A 19,510-nucleotide genomic window follows, 5' to 3' on the forward strand; every position below is an offset into this window, starting at 1 on the left:
GGGTTTTTTTTATAGGCAATGGTATTAAAGGCTTTGCTGAAGTAGATACCACATATAGGCAATATCCACGCACCACCTTCTTCAAGCATTTGAGACATATTAACCCATAGACGACCCAGGACATAAATGTACATCCTGGCGTCACTAGGGGAGTTCAGAGGAAGGCCGCGTGGCAACCCCTCTCTGAACCGCCAGGATCCCTGCTGCTATTTGCAGCCCGGGACTGCGGCAATTAGTGGGCATGGTCCGATTGCTGTGCCCGCTAATTAGCCATTTAGTTGCAGCAAAGTTGACAGCTGCCTTTAAATGCCTGTTTTCCCCCTTCCGTGGTGGTCTAGTGGCGGGATGGCCAAAAATCACAGATTGAGGTTATTTTAAGAACCCTGGGGTGTACTTCATCTGGACCCATCAGAATACTCAAGTGTCTCTAAAAACACTAGGGCCTTACAACTGGAGGCAATGATCAATTCAACCATATTGTGATTGTAAAACATTACTTCTGAAAACATTGAGCAGAAGTAGTTATGCTCAGCAACTCAAATCTTCCAGTACTTATCAGCTGCTGTATGTATGCAGGAAGTGGAGTATTCATTCCAGTCTGACAGAGTGCTCTCTGCTGCCACCTAGGTCAGGAACTTTCTAGAGCAGTAGCAAAACCCTATAGAAAACCTCTCCTGCGCTGGACAGTTCCTAACATTGACAGATGTGGCAGCAGAAAGAACTGTGTCAGACTGGAAAGAATACACCACTTCCTGCAGGACATACAAAAGCTGATAGGTACTGAAAGACTGGAGATTTTTAAATAGAAGCAAATAAAAAAATCTATACAACTTTTTCACACTAGTTGATAAAAAAAAAACTTTTCCCTGTAGTACCCCTTTAACTCAATCAAGAGAAGGCATTCTCCCCTTTACGTATTTTTGTAATGCTGCAGTTTTTCTTCCTTTCACTAATATATCTGAAAAAACGTTTTTCCCCCTATTTTACAGATTTTGTCATTTCATCCTCTTGAGGATTTAGCAGTATTAACAATCACAAAACCCAAAGTTACAATCTGTCTTACGAAAACCCCTGAGACCTAAAAGAAGGCAGTTCATTAATGGTGGTCAGACAACAGGGTGACCATGTTAACCACATGGCATACAGTGAAGGCACTTGCGGTAAGGGTAAGTGTTTCACATTACATCCTCACACCACACCCATCCTCCTCAGACAACAGAGGTTACAGAGGATCCTGCAAACTCAACATCTGAAATCTAGACCCTGCAACAATACTCCAGAGAAAAACAGATTTTCAGGATTGACAAACTAAATCTAACCAGACAGAATAAGGAAAGAAGTCAGACTTTGATCTTCAACATCACACCTCCTCTCTAGTGAATGGACTGCAATCTTTGATGTCACCCCCTGCTCAGGTGGCATTCACTCATATCAATACTGCTCTCTAGTGAATGGATAAGTTGTATTCTAAGTACTATTACTGCTCTAGTGAATGATTAGGCTGGATTCTCAGTGAGGTCACTGTTGCTTTCTAGTGAATGGACAGACAGTACTAGCAGTTATATCCTGACACCCGCCATCACGAGTAACCCCCCCTCCCCCTTCTCGAACATATAGCTTAAAATCACCGCTGTTAAACTTTACTTGCGCTGTTAAAACAATAGTTTTTTTTTTTTTTTATCCAGTTATTTCGTCCAACCCCTGCACAAAACATGAAGCTGATCGGCAATGGCACGAAGACTCCTACCTCATATGTCCTCCGAAGATATCTGTAATGGGAGTCTGCACAAAGTCTGCCTGCCGGGTAACCGAAGACTTGTTTCTGGGTCCCACCTGCTCCCACTCCTCGTCGCTGCCTTCCTCTTGGTCTCCATGTTGGTTTGTGTCTTCTTCATCATTCGTCAGCTGAGTTTCAGGTCCATTTGATATTTCTTAATGGGTAAACAGAAAATTAGTACAATTAGATTAAAGTTTTAGTCAAATTATAAAACATGTTATTTTTCCCTAATCTTATTTTCTGTATTTTATTTCACTTCTACATTGTTACAGGGGATGCCATTTTTGCCTGAGCCATTTTTAACAGCATTTAGTGACATGCTTTACGGCAAGACTCATGGTCATAGATGACAATAGACAGTCTGGCCCCTTGAGATGAATTGTGAAACATTACTGAGCGTACGCTGACCCTTGAAGAAGTCATTCCACAGGAAGTGGCTATTATCTTACAGGAAGTGGCTATTATCTTATATTTAGCTATCTACTGGTGTCACCCGTCGCTGCAATGCTGTACAGATTGCTTCACAGCAGCCTCCTCTTATCACCACTTTAGACCCATTGGTGTAAATGAAAAATAGAATACTTCAGGATTATTTTTTATAACAATCAATTAATTCCTGAAAATGTATCAGCTTAATTTAAACAATGGGTAATTTTCTGACAACACATTCCCTTTAAGCTTTAGAACATGGCTCTCTAACTGTTGCAGATCCAATCCTAAGCACTTCTGCTATCCAGAAGCTCAGAGTGCATGTTGGGAGCTGTAGTTTCTCAATTACAGGAAAGCAACAAGTTTCACATCAGTGTTTTAAAATGGGCACATGCCAATTTATGCAACCTACACTTAGATACGTGGGCATAGAAATGGTCCAGGCTGTGGTTTCAGTGCAGGTATTAATATTTGTATTTAATCCTTGTTTTATTTTTTAATTACTCAGAGTGGGTTTGTTCAGGAAGTCTGCTGGTATGTGGAGTAGGCAAGCGGCTTCCTAGATGGTCAGTATTACAAGGTAGCACAATAAAGTTTGGAACTGTGGAAACATAAACCACCACCATGCCAGAATCCCACAATGGCAGGCTGAGAAACACTGGACAAAAATAGTGCTGTCAGGCTGAATTAACACACCAAGCAGCAGCAGCTGGGAGAATTTTTACATCTACCTACACTTACAGACTGAGTTTTAACTGATTTGCTCATAACATCCACAAAGCTAAAAACATCACAAAATGGACCTATTTTGCGGTAAGAAACCAAGGCTTAAAGGAGTTATTCAGGAAGAAAAAAATATATATTTTCCTGAGGTTATGACAACTTTTTACCGTCCCTACTGGGTGATCAGGATTGGACAACTCCCGGTAAAGTTATAGCTTTACTACATTGTCCGTTTCTAAACAGTCATGTAATCCTAACAGCTTGGACTCTACCCCTACTGATTAACCGCACCAAACCTGGGATAGGGCAGTGGGTTGTACTGCTTCTCTAACACAGAGTACTGTCTGCACAACCAATCACCTGTATAAAGTATGAGGCTAATACACATTTGCTAATTGCAGATATGCAAACTATAAAGGCAGCAGAATGGATGACTGTGACCCTCGCTCACTGAATCTGCACAAACATCTTTGTTCTTAGGGGTGGGTGACCATGGAAGATACTCTAAGTAACATGCAGTTCATTACAATTCTGTAATAATGAATTACAGGAAACTATGGATAAATAATGCCAAGGCTGCAACGACTATCACAGCGCAGATAAGGATGGGACTAGACCTGAACTCAGCAGAGGAACACAATCTTACTGTCATTCTGTGGGTACAGAAGCTTCTTCAGAGATAGCATTTCTTCATGTAATCCATTCAGCACAAAGCCCAGATATTCCTCTGCATCTTCTTGCCTCCCCTGTGGATACACAATTTATACATGTGTATATCCATGCATGTATGTCAATACGAAAACAGTTAAATAACAGACAATGATCAAGAATTCTTGGTTTGTGTAAAAAAAAAAAAATAAAAAAAAAAAAAAAAATTGTGTAATTTGTTCATAGCAACCAATCACAACTCAAAGCCATTATAACAAAGGGAAACTGAAACCGCAAATACGCATATATCCATGCGGATAGTTTCTCATTGCATACATACATTTAGTGCTGCTCATCTTTGGCTGCGCGGGATTTCAACGTGAGCTGGCCGCCAATCAATCTGGAGGAGGCGGGATGGGTGCAGTCAGTGTCACAGACCTAACTCTGAAACCCTCAGCCCAACATTATACAACATTTTTATCCACATGCTGCATCACAGGTATGGTATGTATGAGATGCAACAGTCAACTGACAGCACGGATATATGGGTATCTGTGCTGTCAACTTCCCTTTAATGAGCGCTGGTTAAATGAAAGCCGAGCTGTGACTAGTTGCTATGAGCAAATTACAATATCACTGTCTTGGTGTAAAATAAATGAGGCGATAACCCACAGCCACGCTCTAACAAGAACCACCTACGGACTCTGCAAGAAAATCCTTTGTATTTGCTGACGATCATTTGCAGATTTATACATTTTTCATTGAAAACAGAGGCGTGACAGAATGATGAGCCACAGCAACCCCCCTCCCCCCGACACATTAAGTTTGAGGTCTCATTCTTCCCTCGTTTACCTTCTCTGAGAGACTTGATTTGGAAAGAGTCAGCAATTGGTAGATGTATGTGGGTTCAAATGCTGGTCCAGGGCGAATGTCACGGACAACCTTGTCACCGGCAGCAGCTGCAAAAATATCCTGATCATTAGTGTCAATAAACGCTGCAATACAAAATCAGCAACTCTTACTTTCAGCAGATCATGATCTCTAGAGGCCACTCTGATATTAGGCTAGGTTCACACTGCGTTTTCAGCATCCGTTTAACGCATCCGTTTTTTGCAAAAAACGCATGAAAAACGGACTGCAAAAAACGGATTCATTTGTGTGCATCCGTTTTTCCATTGACTTCCATTATAAAAAAAAAACGGATCCGTTTTTTTGGCGGACCAAAACGGACCAAAAAACGTTGCTGACCCTATTTTTCTGGACGTTAAAAAAAACGGATCCGTTAAACGGATGCTGAAAACGCAGTGTGAACCTAGCCTTACAGAGACTCTGTCAGGAGGTTTATACTGCATGTCACAGGGTAGCATAAACTAATGACAAAAGCTGAACAGAATGATGCATCATTTAAGATGTTCTGTGAAGTCAGAGATATCCTTCTCAATGAGGATTCTCCATTAAAAGCACATGCTCACTAACCCTCGATACTCATGAGCACCAGCACACACTGCCCTCCGCCACTGATTGGGAGTTGTCTGCCTATACAGGCAGACAGCTGGCAGCTGGAAAGCAGAGGGAGTGGTGGAGCACAAAACCCATTCTCCTTCTCATTGGGAGAAAGACTAAAAACAGAATGATTTAAGTATTACACCATCTTACAATGTTCTTTTCAGCATTTCTGGCATTAGTTGATGCTTCACTCATTAAAGTCAGCATAAACCTAGTGACAGATTTCCATTAAAGGGAACCAATGAGCATGATTGTGCTGATATGGTTCCCTCCAGCATTGTATAGAGCTACTGTGCAGCTCGTGGCACATACTGGCTATGGCTTCAGCGGTAGCTTTAGTAAGCAGAAAAAAAAGTTTTATTCTGCCACACGAGGCAGGGAGCTGGGCGGCACCTAATCATCGCCGCCTGTGACTAGTCACCGCTCTCTCCCTGTCAGCGCTCAGTGGGGGATGATTGACAGACTAAGAGGTCACTAACAGGTCTCTCTGTCAGTCAATCATCCCTGCACTGCGCGCAAAAAGGGAGAGAGCAGTAATTAGTCACAGGCGGCTCACCGCACAGACGACTAATTGTCGTCCCTCTCCCTATATTGTGCGGCAGAATCTTATTTTTCAGCTTACTGAATCTACTGCTGCGGCCAGTACATGCCGTGAGCTGCACAGTAACACTATATGGTATACTGTATTGTATACTATATTGTATACTGTATTCCGCTGCCAGTCAGCTGGCCCTGGCAACTTTATATTAGTAATATAAAGGATGTAATCATCGTCCTACCAGGGTCACAGCATGGAAGAGCTATGAAGACTGATCCCTGAAATGGTCATTATAGTACTAACCTTGCTTTGCCTTAGGAATAACCGGCATATTTGTGAATTCATTCATCAGGTGAACACTGAAAGAAATACAAGAGACTTTAGGGCAGAGAAGAAAAGCAGCAGCAAACAAGAGTTTGGAAGCCCACAACAGCCATGGTATAGGAACAGTTCTTTATAGCGGTGGTTAGATTCATCCACTGTAAAAGATACCCCCATCCTAATGTAAACTAAAATCTGAATGAGTTGTTTTGCAACTTTCCAACAGTATGAGTTTTAATCTTTCATTATTTAACAATGCTAACTGCTGCCAGTGAATGACAATATTCTTGCTAACAAGGCTAAAAGCTCAGGCAGATAAGACATATCTAATAAAACACAAACAACAAAAAAGCCTCTTGACTGAAGTTACCAGAGTAAAAGAGGACAGAGCAGGAGTCCAGGAGTGATGGGTACTAAGCTGATCTAATACATGGGCAATGTTGCTTAACCCTGAAAATCACACTCCTCCTATCAGCTACAGTGGAGAAGCATCTTACTGTAAGTACTGTGCCCATGCACTGCCCCGGCAGTACACAGATGTCAATGGCTAATGTATAAAACCGACAGTGCTGTAGGGGCAAGGATCAGTCAGACTGCTAACACATGTAATGTACTGAACTGGTTTACTATAGATATGGTCCAAGATAAATTAAACAAACTCAATGTAACCAAAGCTCCAGGGCCTGATGGATTGCACCCCAGAGTTCTTAGGGAACTCAGTTCTGTAATTTCTCTACCCTTGTATGAAATATTCCGTGATTCTTTGCTTACTGGTATTGTGCCGAGGGACTGGCGTAAGGCAAATGTAATGCCGATCTTCAAAAAGGGCTCTCGAACTTCCCCAGGTAACTATAGACCCGTAAGCTTAACGTCCATTGTGGGGAAACTATTTGAGGGGCTTATAAGGGACTACATCCAGAAATATGTAGTGGCTAATAGTATTATAAGTGTTAACCAGCATGGTTTTACTAAGGACAGAAGCTGTCAAACCAACCTAATATGTTTCTATGAAGAGGTAAGTAGAAGCCTGGATGGCGGCGCGGCTGTGGATATCGTGTACCTGGATTTTGCAAAAGCGTTTGACACAGTTCCTCATGGACGTCTGATGGGTAAGTTTAAAGTCTATCGGTTTGGAAAATTTGATGTGTAACTGGATTGAAAACTGGCTTAATAATCGCACCCAGAGAGTGGTGGTCAATGATTCCTACTCCGAATGGTCCCCGGTAATAAGTGGTGTACCCCAAGGGTCAGTACTGGGCCCTCTTCTGTTTAACTTGTTTATTAATGATATTGAGAATGGAATTAACAGCAATGTTTCTATCTTTGCAGATGACACCAAGCTTTGTAGTACAGTACAGTCTATGGAGGATGTGCAGATGTTACAGGATGACTTAGACACACTGAGTGTTTGGGCGTCCACTTGGCAAATGAGGTTCAATGTGGATAAATGTAAAGTTATGCACCTGGGTACTAATAACCCACATGCATCATATGTCCTGGGGGGAGTTACTCTGGGAGTGTCACTGATAGAGAAGGATCTGGGTGTACTTGTAGATAATAGACTACAGAACAGCACACAATGTCAGTCAGCTGCTTCTAAGGACAGCAGGATATTGTCATGCATTAAAACAGGCATGGACTCTCGGGACAGGGATATAATATTACAGCTTTATAAAGCTTTGGTGCGGCCTCATCTGGAGTATGCTGTGCAGTTTTGGAACCCGATTCATAAAAAGGATGTTCTAGAGCTGGAGAGGGTACAAAGACGGGCAACTAAACTAATAAGGGGAATGGAACATCTTAGTTATGAGGAGAGATTAGGGGAGTTACATTTGTTTAGTCTGGAGAAGAGACGTTTAAGGGGAGATATGATTAACTTATTTAAATATATAAATGGCCCCTACAAGAAATATGGGGAAAAGATGTTCCAGGTAAAACCCCCTCAAAGGACAAGAGGGCACTGGAGAAAAAAAGGTTCAATCTCCGGAGGCGACAAGTCTTCTTTACCATGAGAACAGTGAATCTGTGGAACAGTCTACCACAGGATCTGGTCACAGCAAAAACATTAGAGGGCTTCAAAACAGGGCTAGACAAGTTCTTAGACCAAAATAATATAAATGCATATGTATAGAACCTATCACCCCTCCCCCTTCCCTGTATCCATCCCCTCCTTGGTTGAACTTGATGGACATGTGTCTTTTTTCAACCGTATTAACTATGTAACTATGTAACTACTTTTCCAGTGTTTGAACTAGGGCTGGGCGATTAATCAAATTAATTCGATTAATCCAGAAGGTTAGAATCTATTTGATTTTTGTGAAAATCGTAAATTCGATTTTCACAAAAAATCTTGTGGGCAAAGCAGCGTGGAGTGTCGGGCTGGAGGTGCAGGGCGGGCGCCGCTACATGGAGTGTCGGACCAGAGGTGAGGTGCAGGGCGGAAGTGAGGTGAGGTGCAGGTCGGTCGGGCAGTCCGCCTAACAGAGCCACGACTGACCTGCCCCAGCTGTACATATTGCGCCCCGTCCACACATGCAGGTCCCGGTCTCTGGAGGAGGCTGCAGAGACTGTAGTGGTGATAGCGTCCTGCGGGTCCTGGAGCTGTACAGCTCCAGTAATGGCAGTGACGCTTTCACTACTACAGTCCCCCCGTGTCACCCCCAGTCTGCCCCAGTCCCCCCGTGTCACCCCCAGTCTGCCCCAGTCCCCCCCGTGTCACCCCCAGTCCCCCCCGTGTCACCCCCAGTCTGCCCCAGTCCCCCCGTGTCACCCCCAGTCTGCCCCAGTCTCCCCGTGTCACCCCCAGTCCCCCCGTGTCACCCCCAGTCTGCCCCAGTCACCCCCAGTCCCCCCCAGTCCCCCCGTGTCACCCCCAGTCTGCCCCAGTCCCCCCGTGTCACCCCCAGTCTGCCCCAGTCCCCCCGTGTCACCCCCAGTCTGCCCCAGTCCCCCCGTGTCACCCCCAGTCTGCCCCAGTCCCCCTTTGTCACCCCCAGTCTGCCCCAGTCCCCCTGTGTCACCCCCAGCTGCCCCAGTCCCCCTCCGTCGCCCCGTGTCCGCCCCAGTCCCCGTGTCCCCCACCCAGCTGCCCCAGTCCCCCTGTGTCACCCCCAGTCTGCCCCAGTCCCCCTGTGTCACCCACAGTCTGCCCCAGTCCCCCTGTGTCACCCACAGTCTGCCCCAGTCCCCCTGTGTCACCCACAGTCTGCCCCAGTCCCCCTGTGTCACCCACAGTCTGCCCCAGTCCCCCTGTGTCACCCCCAGTCTGCCCCAGTCCCCCTGTGTCACCCCCAGTCTGCCCCAGTCCCCCTGTGTCACCCCCAGTCTGCCCCAGTCCCCCTGTGTCACCCCCAGTCCCCCTGTGTCACCCCCAGTCTGCCCCAGTCCCCCTGTGTCACCCCCAGTCTGCCCCAGTCCCCCTGTGTCACCCCCAGTCTGCCCCAGTCCCCCTGTGTCACCCCAGTCCCCCTGTGTCACCCACAGTCTGCCCCAGTCCCCCTGTGTCACCCCCAGTCTGCCCCAGTCCCCCTGTGTCACCCCCAGTCTGCCCCAGTCCCCCTAGTCCCCCTGTGTCACCCCCAGTCTGCCCCAGTCCCCCTGTGTCACCCCCAGTCTGCCCCAGTCCCCCTGTGTCACCCCCAGTGTGCCCCAGTCCCCCTGTGTCACCCCCAGTGTGCCCCAGTCCCCCTGTGTCACCCCCAGTGTGCCCCAGTCCCCCTGTGTCACCCCCAGTCTGCCCCAGTCCCCCTAGTCCCCCTGTGTCACCCCCAGTCTGCCCCAGTCCCCCTGTGTCACCCCCAGTCTGCCCCAGTCCCCCCAGCTGCCCCAGTCCCCTTCCGTCGCCCCGTGTCCGCCCCCCAGCTGCCCCAGTCCCCGTGTGTCCCCCCCCAGCTGCCCCAGTTCCCGTGTCCCCCTCCCCCAGCTGCCCCAGTCCCCCTCAGCTGCCCCAGTCCCCCTCAGTCCCCGTGTCACTCCCAGTCCCAGTGTCCCCCCAGCTGCCCCAGTCCCCGTGTCTGCCCCAGTCCCCCTGTGTCCCCCCCCAGCTGTCGCAGTCCCCATGTCCCCCCCAGTCTGCCCCAGTCCCCGTGTCACCCCCAGTCTGCCCCAGTCCCCCTGAGTCACCCCCAGCTGCCCCAGTCCCCTTTCGTCACCCCCAGTCCCCCTCAGTCACCACCAGTCCCCGTGTCACCCCCAGCTGCCCCAGTCCCCGTGTCACCCCCAGTCCCCTTCAGTCAACTCCAACTGTCCCAGTCCCCCTTCAGTCAACCTCAGTTTGCTTCAGTCCCCTCCAGTTTGCCCGAGTCACCCGCAGCTCCCTCAGTTTCCCCCATTCACCCCTCATCTATACCTGTATTACTACTACACCCCTCATCTTTACACATTGATACCTGTACTACTACAGCACACATCGATACCTGTACTACTAATCCTCCTCATCTGTACTACTAAAACAACCCTCATCTTTACCTGTACTACTACTACACCCCTTATCCACTATACCTTCACTACTACACTCTACCTAGATGGAGGCACAAAGAAGATCTCCTATACTATATAAGGACACAGAGGGGGCTTGTCTACTACATGGGGAGCACTGTAAGAACATTTTTCTCCCTGCAGCGTCAGATACTATTTTAATGACGTTTGAGACAACAACTGTATTGCTTCCCACTCTGTTTATTTAGCAAAAAGAAAAAAAGAGATTTAAAATAGAGAATCGTCCAAAATAAAAAAAATAAAAATAAATTATTTTTTGGCCATATCGCCCAGCTCTAGTTTGAACATTTAAAAAAATAAAAAATAAAGCACTCAGTACTAGGTTGTGTAACTCTGCACTTAGGGTGCGTTCACACCTACAGGATCTGCAGTTTTGATGTTTGAAGATTTGAAGTTGCAGATTTAAAGCAAATACACAGTTTTAAATCTGTGCCATCAAATGTGCTGCAGATTCTGTACATGTGAACGCACCCGTAAGCTCCCCTTATTTTGTTGCCCCATAAACCTAGAAGCTGCCCTTTACACATCGCATGATATCTGCAGTGTAACAGAGGATGTTCAGTAGATGGGAGCGCTATACACTCCCTATTACAAACAGGCTACTTACAAGCTGTCGATCATTGGAGTTGATGTACACTGTCTCTGGAGTTTAGTGTACACTGGAATGCACTTCATTAGATGATACATAGGGGGACAGGCCACCAGAGCTTGTAGGGTCTGCAGGATGTATTAAGGAATAAAACCAATAAATAGTGAAAGCACACAGTTAGGCTAGGTTCACACACAGCAATAGTGCCATACAATTACCCCATGACACAATGGTTGATGACACCCGGCCGATCAACTGCTGATTTCTTTTCCAGGACAGCCTCTTTAAACAAAGTTTTGCCATGCAGTAAATGTCGGTATGACACTACTGCATGTGAACCATGCCTCAAAAGGGCCTGTGTTCACCATTCTACAGTTCGTCAACTTTCTAATGTACCATTAAATGATATTGAAAACCTGTACAGACATACTACTTCTCATGCCTTGAGCTCAGGCTTTTTAGTATAAATCTGGACATACTTTTCACAGTTGTTTGCTTCTTACCATTAGGTTATGGCAGGTTTATAGTGTATTAAAAGTACTTTAAAAGTTATATGGACGTGTTTATATAATGAACAACTGTACCTTTGTTTAAGAGAAACTTGGATTAAGAGCGTTTTGCAAGAAGAGCTCACAGTTTTTCTAAATTGTGACTTGGTTTAAGAGCTTCCTGTACTGGGTGGGAGAGAAAGAAGGGGAGGGGCATGATCTGCATAGTGTGATCTACAGCCCTGAACTCTGACCCAGGAAGTCTCCCTCACCTTCCAAATCATAGCAGATTCACTTCAGGCTGGGGCTTGCATCAGGGGACAGGACTGTGGGGGTAATCTCTTCATAGCTTTAACCACTCTCTCCCCGGACAGAGTAGCGCTATACTGTGCCCACATCTGCCCTGCTCATTCCTCCCTGCAGTAGCTGTCAGCCCTCTGTTTCCCATCCTCTCTACTCCTGCTATAATGTGCCTGCACCCACACTCAGCTATACACACTGCTGTATAGGAAAGTTTCTGCCACTGTCCTCCTGCACAGCTCTGTGATTCTTACTTCATGATTGGTCCATGCTGAGCACACACCCCTTTTCCATTGCGGTCATGTGAAAACACAGACCTTTGGCAGCAGCCCTGCTTCTCTATTCTAGCCTGTCGTACAATACTACTGCATTATGGGGATCTGCAGTTTTATCCTGTATCTACAAACTGCTGCTGTTTTTCAGGTTTATGCCCTTATATATTATACTCTACATGTTGATTGCTATACTGTACAGTAACTTATGTGACATTCAGCCATTTCTCATTGTTTGTTTAATCTGTTCTGCATGTTATTCAGAAAATCATTATTTTTGGGGTGTGGAACCAACTGTCTGCATGTCCATTATTTTCTATGGGAAAATCTGCTTTGGTTTAAGAGTGGATTTGGATTACAAGCACGGTCCCGGAACAAATTATGCTCCTAATCCAAGGCACCACTGTATTAACATATCAGTACGGTTCTGCCACACTGATAGCTAATTGAAATGCAGGAAGTGAAGAAAACTGGCCTCTGTGCCAATCCACATTGTCTCCTGCTCCCACTACTCTCCCACCTTAGGAGAATATTCCATGCCTCTGCCTCACATTGTGTGTTTTTGCTAGGCACAGGCTGATGATGCAGACAGGGGTCAGAGCGTGATGTCACAGAAGGCTTGGCTGGATCCCCCAATCCCCTGAGTGATTCACCATCTCTGACCAGCCTCTTAAGCTTTTAGCCCACACCTGAGTAGGCAAGGAGAGAAAGAAGCAGCTGCTGCAACTTTACTGATTGTGCAAAACTCTGCTGTGAAATTAGGGCTATGTTCACACATGTTGGAGTCTCATTGCAGTACTGCAGCATCTTCACAAAAATGATGCAGTAACACAATTAAATGATGCTAAACGGCTCAGAGGGTCAGAGCCGGTACTGCCAATCCCACCTGGACAAAAAAAGGCAAAAACAGTATATTCCATGTAATATCAGATAAAGTCCTTATTTTGGGGCTCAGCCTAAAAAATAAAAGATGCTTGATTATGTGTGTGTGGAGATGAAAAGAAAATTAAATTAAAAAAAATCTTTACTTTATTCCAATATCAGCGTTACAGGTAGTAACAGTGTACTGTGTGGGTGGGAACACAACGACATGATAAAGTACTGCAATTTATTCAGTAACACAATAAAACTGCAATGTGTGAACACAGCCTAGATGTTCTGCAACAGATCTAGGCAGGGAATGGGCAGGGAGGGGGGCTGTGATGAACAGCTAAGGGAAAGCAATGCATTCTGGAACCTGTAGTACTGTGTACAACTGCTCAACCAGGAAGTACAACCACACAATACAGAACAAAACCCCCCAAAGTAAATGGATTTTTGGTACTTTCAAAACTGGGTTAGACAGGTAAGAAGTGCTGTATGCTTCTGCAGCAGGTGTTTTTTTTTTTTTTTTACCTCTACCTAGAGTTCCTCTTTAAGGTACAAACTAAATCTATTAAAAAAGGGCACTTATACATAGGCAAACAACTTTCCTATACAAGCACCAATCGTTATGTATCAGTTGATCAGCGCTCATTGAATGGATCCTTTATTTGGCATGAATGGATTCATGAACAATTGTTCATTGTCAGCAGAAGTCTCTTGGTTTACACAGGTAGATGCATGGTCAACGCTTAGTAAATACGGCCGGCCGACAGCCGAATCTGAGCCAGGCGTACTAAATCTATTTACGATCTAAATTTATGATCTAATTTGGATCATGATTTACGCCTGCGAGCCCATTGGGCGAGCTGGGCATACGGCAGGCGTCTGCCAGGGAGAAGGAGCGAATCTACACGGATGTTTAATAAATGTCCCCCAAAAGATGTAATGGGCAAACAGTGGATTATAGTCCTGCATAAGGGGAACTTTAAGAAGTTCTTTGCGTTGTACAATTCCATGTTAGGATGGTCCCCAGGACTATAAGCTGAACAGAAAATATCAAATATCACTATTCAACTCCACTACAGAGCCACAAGAGAAGTTAGGTATTACATTGCTCACAGTGAAATCGGAGGACTGATTGTGTAATGCATGGGTCTCCAAACTGGGGCCCTCCAGCTGTTGCAAAACAATTCCCATCATGCTCGAACAGCTAAAGCTTTGAATTTGGCTGCCCAGGCATAATGGGAAATGTAGTATCCTTACAGCTGGAGGGCCGCAGTTTGGAGACTCATGGTGTAATCCATGAACGTGCAAGAGAATACTTTGTAACTGCTTTGAGCCCTACCTGATTTAATGGACTTGTGACTTAATGTCATCCATATTAATATATAGCAATTCTAAAGAAAATGTCTTCTTTACACTGCATTTTTGTGATCCACTGTTGCAATAAATGACAGTGATGCTAACAGCCAGGGACTGCTACCTGTAGCAGCCACTATGAAGGATACAGCATTGATATAGCACCAGTTTCCTTTGTTGATGAGTCCTCGTGGCTGTAACGACACAGGTTTATGGATGAGCTTGACACCTTCCAGAAGTTCTGAAAATAGGACAAGAGTATTATTAAAAAACAAGGAGAAACACTGCAAAGACAATAGTGAACATGGCAATGCTGTCTCGGGTCAAACATTACACTGTACGATACCCTGACAATGATTCAGAGATGTTGTCCAACACCAGCAGATGATCGCAGACATCCTTTTTGCCTTATATCAATGTATATGTATCTACCATTAGACTGGGATCAGAAAAAGAAAGTGTGGATTTTGCTAAAAATTTGCAAGTGCAAGGGAAAGAGCATGGTGAAGACCCAAGGAAAATTCTATTGGCCTGCAATTCCCTAACTGCTCAGTGTCTACACAGAGATTTTCTGGCGATTTGCATCCTGGAAAGCATCATATGTATAACTAAGGATAAATAGCATAACATATGTAGTACACAGTGACTCCCACCAGAATAGTGAGTGCAGCTCTGGGGTATAACACTGGTGGTAACTATGAACTACAAGACAGGTAATTTATGTACACAGTGAGGTTACCATCAGAATCAGCTCTGAAGTACAATACAGATTATACCTCAGATCAGTGCAGGATATATAGTGTAATGTGACTGCACCAGCGGAGTACAGAAGGCAGCTTCTAAGTATTATCCAGGTTGTGGTTCATTTTATATGTGACCTCTGTAGTGGGGTTTAATGGTGCTCACTATAAATGTAGGACCAAGGGATCAGATTATAAAACCACAGAAGGAAAATGGCTACTATATACAGAGAAATCCAAGCAAAACAGCAGAGGTGCCAGCTATATTTTGTTAAATTTTGTAGAGACCCTAAACCTGCATTTCCCAAATTGACCCCTGTCTGGATATAATCGTTTTAGTTCTAAGAAAGCATATTAAGCCCATGGAAGAAAAAGCTCAAACACAACCTATGAGCATTTTTATGAATAAAGTTTAATTTATTTAATTTGGAAATCAATCAGAATCCCTGCTAACACTTCTTTGCAAGGTCTACAACTGGTAGTTCATACTACGTCAGTAATTTACATAGATAGCAACCTTAAAACTCAAGCACGACCAAGGCACTTAAAGCGTAACTGTCATGTTTTTTTTATTGCAGAAATCAGTAGTATAAGCGATTTTAGGAAACTCTGTAATAGGTTTCATCAGCCAAAAAGGCCTCCTTCTGTACTCAAGAAGCAATCTCCCAGCCTTCCCCCCTGACTTCTTATCTGTGCATTATCAGGCAAACGCGTCTTCATTACAGAGAAGCCAGTGAAGACGGGCTCTGCTCTCTCCATTGTAAGCCTATGAAGGGGGGAGGGGCTGAGGGAGATGAGGGAGTAGGAAGAGGAGACATGAAGGTCAGCTGTTTGTAGACTCTCTGGGCACCTAAACCGCTGGATTCGGGGGTCAGAAAGGTCAGTGCTTATCTATGAACTTACTGAGAGAAGATTGCAGGGTGTTGTGCTTTGCAGGACTGCTCGGTGCTCAGTCACTCCTAACAGCCCCTCCCCTCTCCATAGCCACATAATGGACAGAGAAATCCTGCTTCATTTGATGTGAGGGGGGAGGCTGGGAGATTGCTTTTTCACTACAGAAGGAAACTCTTTTAGTACATAAAACCTATTACAGAGTTTCTTAAAATCGCTTGTACTGTCGATATTTAATGTTTTCAGAAAAATGACCCTGAAATGACAGTTACGCTTTAAATGCAGGACACTGTGGCCTTGTATAAGCTCTGAGCACCACCTTGTGGCCAAATATATTACATTTATACTGCAGACAAAACCAAAAAAAGTCCCAGGTATAATCATTTTCTCTGCATGTAGTTACTGTACCACTATAGCATCTTCAACCCAACAGCCCCTGGACATTATCTTGATAAACCCCAAACTTTTCCTTCTTCGCCAGGACCTGCACAATGACATCCACAGAATATGCTAAATGTAATTCTATGGAGGAAAAAAAACAGCCGAGCATAGTTCAAATAGTTGGGACTGTCAGAAAACTTATCTAAACCGTACGGGCCTTCTAAAATATAGAGGGGAAAAAAAGTGCCTTCCCCACTGGTGTCAAGTTTCACTGCGTCTTTAGGGTTCTGGGACATTCCATTTATTGTGCAATTTTAAGCAGCTTGATAAGGCAAATTTAGATCCACCTTCTACTTTGTTAATTCCTCCAGTAAGGCTGGGTTCACACTACATTTTTGCAATCTTTTTTTTTTGCAAAAAAAGATAAAAACAGATGCAACTGTGTGCATCTGTTTTTCCATTGACTTCCATTATAAAAAAAAAAAAAAAAAAAAAAAAAAAAAAAAAAAACGGATCAAAGCAGATCCGTTTTTTTTTGTTTTTTTTGACGGACACAAAAACGTGGTTGACCACACAGAAAAAACGGCAAAAAACGGATTGCAAAAACGCAGTGTGAACCCAGCCTAATAGTGTGGCAATAGAGAGGCAAATGGGTCAGCGCAATGCTCCAAGACCTGGCGTCACCTCTGCCTCACAGCTTTGATCCCTGGCAGCTGCACAGTAAGCAGGTTTATCATCAGGTCTAGGAGCGCAAAGAAAAAGTACAATTTAAAATTGCCCAGAACACTGGCCAAGCTCGGATTTCTGAAGGACAAAATGAAGTATGAACGGGTCACACCAAGAGCCGGAGAGACTATGGAACCACAGGATACATAAATCCAAACTATTTACTCTACGCTGCTCACATGTAATAATCAACAAAGTTCTTCTAAATAAAGAATAAGAAAAATATCCAGGTAAATACTGTAAATGTGTAATGGGCCGAGCTCTTTCATGTCTATTACCAGTAACGTTCACTAAGGCTAAGACTGAGGTCAATTATGCAGTTTTCACTTTTGATGCCTGTGCTGCCATCTTGTGGTAAACCTATAGCTAGGGCTGGGCGATTAATCAAATTAATTTGATTAATTCGCACAGAGTGTTTGAATCGATTTGATTGTGAAAATCGTAAATTCGATTTTCACAAAAAATAATTGCGGGAGGGCCGGACGGTGCGGTACGTGGGCGGACAGTCCGGAGAAGGGCAGTATGGGGCTGGCGAGCGCTGCTGTGAAATGCAGGGCAGGCCGGCAGTCCGGAGAGGGGCGGTGCAGGGCCGAGAGTGGCTGATCGCTGGAGTGAGGCGAGGGGCGGGCAGTCCGGAGTTATGCGGCGCGGGCGTCCTCCAGCACAGAGTCACGCTCCCCTGTCAGCCACAGTTAGAGCTCCCCAGTGTCTGAAGGAGACAGCAGGGACTGCAGGGTGATAGTGTCGCTGCGGGTCCTGGAGCTGTACAGCGGGGTCAGATCCCACTGTACAGCTCCAGGAATCACAGTATGCTGCAGTCCCTACTGCTTCCTCCAGAGACCGGGGAGCTCTAACTGTGGCTGACAGGGGAGCGGGACGCTGTGTGTCGGGGTGAGAAGCAGGGCTATGTGCACTCCTTCTCCAGTAACCCCCAGCCCCCCTCGGTCCCCTTCCAGTCACCCCCAGCTGCACCAGTCCCCCCCAGTCATCTCCAGCTTCCCCAGTCCCCCCCAGCTGCCCCAGTCCCCGTCAGTCATCCCCAGCTTCCCCAGTCCCCCCCAGTCATCCCCAGTACAAGTTGTTGTCTCAAACATCATTAAAATAGTATCTGACGCTGTGAGAAAAATTTTGTTAATTTAGCAAAATTAAAAAAAAAATAAATCGAGATTTAAATCGAGAATCGTCCAGAAAAAAAAAAAAAAAAAAAAAAGATTTTTTTTATAGCTGTAAAAAAGAAAATCTGTGCAACAACTACTATCACAGAAGTTAGTACTTTATAACCACAGTAGACTTAGTGACTGAACACAATATACCTGCAATCTTTATGGCTACAGGGTCCTCTGACACAGGAACAGGGCCTTCCTTAACGTCAACCTGTTTCTCAGGGGCCAAAGGGGCTGCAGAAGGAGGGGCAGGCTTAGTTTCAACATAAGCCACCAGTGGGGTTGGTGAGGGCTTGGAATTGTGAAAGAGACTCGCCCAAGACTTGGCTGGTAGATTCCCGGGGACCAATGAGGAAACCTGGTTCATGGCCTGAGACAAGGATGTATCCTCTGGCTTTACTTGCTCAGCCTCAGGATGTAAATCCAGCCCATTGGAGGCCGCAGCATCTTCCGTGGCTTCAAGTGTCTGTCCGTTGGTTTCCCCAAGATTTTCAGTAGTATCAGAGACAGCCGGTGGCTGCTCCTCAGCTGTCCTTACCGGGCTTTCCCGCCCAGACTCTGAGGCCATGCAAAGTGCTTGTGAATCGGTAACACTGCATTCCTCAGGCTGACCAGCAGTCCTGGTATTGTCTAGTGCATTAGGTACAGAAGTGCTGTCCTCATTGACAGCCTCATTCCTGAAGTCCACAGAGGGCTCTGGGCTGTAACACGTCCTCGGAGAGGCTGAAGATGCCCGATCATCTGCAAGCTCAGGCTCATCTGTGCTTATACTGTGAAGTCCTGCAGAGGTGGCATGCCCATTCACAAGGGTCTCTGCAAGGACACTGCCATCGCCAACACCTTCTAAATAACTATAGTACCCCGGGGGCCTTTTTTTTTTCTTTTTCCGCTCTCTCTGCCCGGATGTACCATCACTGTCTGCATTACCACTGCTGTCTGGGACAACAGCGTCATGGTATTGACCATCAATGGCACCACAGTTGTTTTCATGGAGGAGATCGTCTGGAGATTTCCGAGTTGGGCTGCAGGACAGGATGAACTCTGGAGCCTGAGGATTTAGGGTGCTGGAAATACTGTAATCCGAGTTATTGAGTAGAACGGCATCCGGGTCAATCACTTCACTGACTCCAAACTCAATTCTTTGATACTCGTCACCTTAAAAGGAAAGGGAAAAAAAAATAAGATAACTGAATATAGAAAGCAAAATGGAAACAGAACTGCTATGAGCTTGCTCTGAACCCCCAAGGGCTTTAGATGGTTATTAAAATGGTCACCAATTCAAACAGCAATTTACAAAT

General features: G+C 45.3%; 1 protein-coding gene across 2 annotated transcripts in view; it reads right to left on the reverse strand.

Moving 5' to 3' along the window:
* Positions 1–19,510, reverse strand: part of USP10 (ubiquitin specific peptidase 10) — a 42,102-nt gene that overhangs the window by 11,082 nt on the left and 11,510 nt on the right. For both annotated transcript variants that reach the window (XM_069966332.1, XM_069966331.1), the window contains 7 exons: positions 18,363–19,367; positions 14,461–14,552; positions 11,047–11,156; positions 5,925–5,980; positions 4,430–4,536; positions 3,576–3,675; positions 1,748–1,931 (listed from right to left, as the gene is read on the reverse strand). In XM_069966332.1, coding sequence (XP_069822433.1) covers positions 1,748–1,931; positions 3,576–3,675; positions 4,430–4,536; positions 5,925–5,980; positions 11,047–11,156; positions 14,461–14,552; positions 18,363–19,367 — 1,654 coding nt within the window. The remainder of the gene's footprint in view (positions 1–1,747; positions 1,932–3,575; positions 3,676–4,429; positions 4,537–5,924; positions 5,981–11,046; positions 11,157–14,460; positions 14,553–18,362; positions 19,368–19,510) is intronic.

This window comes from Dendropsophus ebraccatus, chromosome 4, assembly GCF_027789765.1.
Source record: "Dendropsophus ebraccatus isolate aDenEbr1 chromosome 4, aDenEbr1.pat, whole genome shotgun sequence".
In the NCBI taxonomy this organism is placed as follows: Eukaryota; Metazoa; Chordata; class Amphibia; order Anura; family Hylidae; genus Dendropsophus; species Dendropsophus ebraccatus.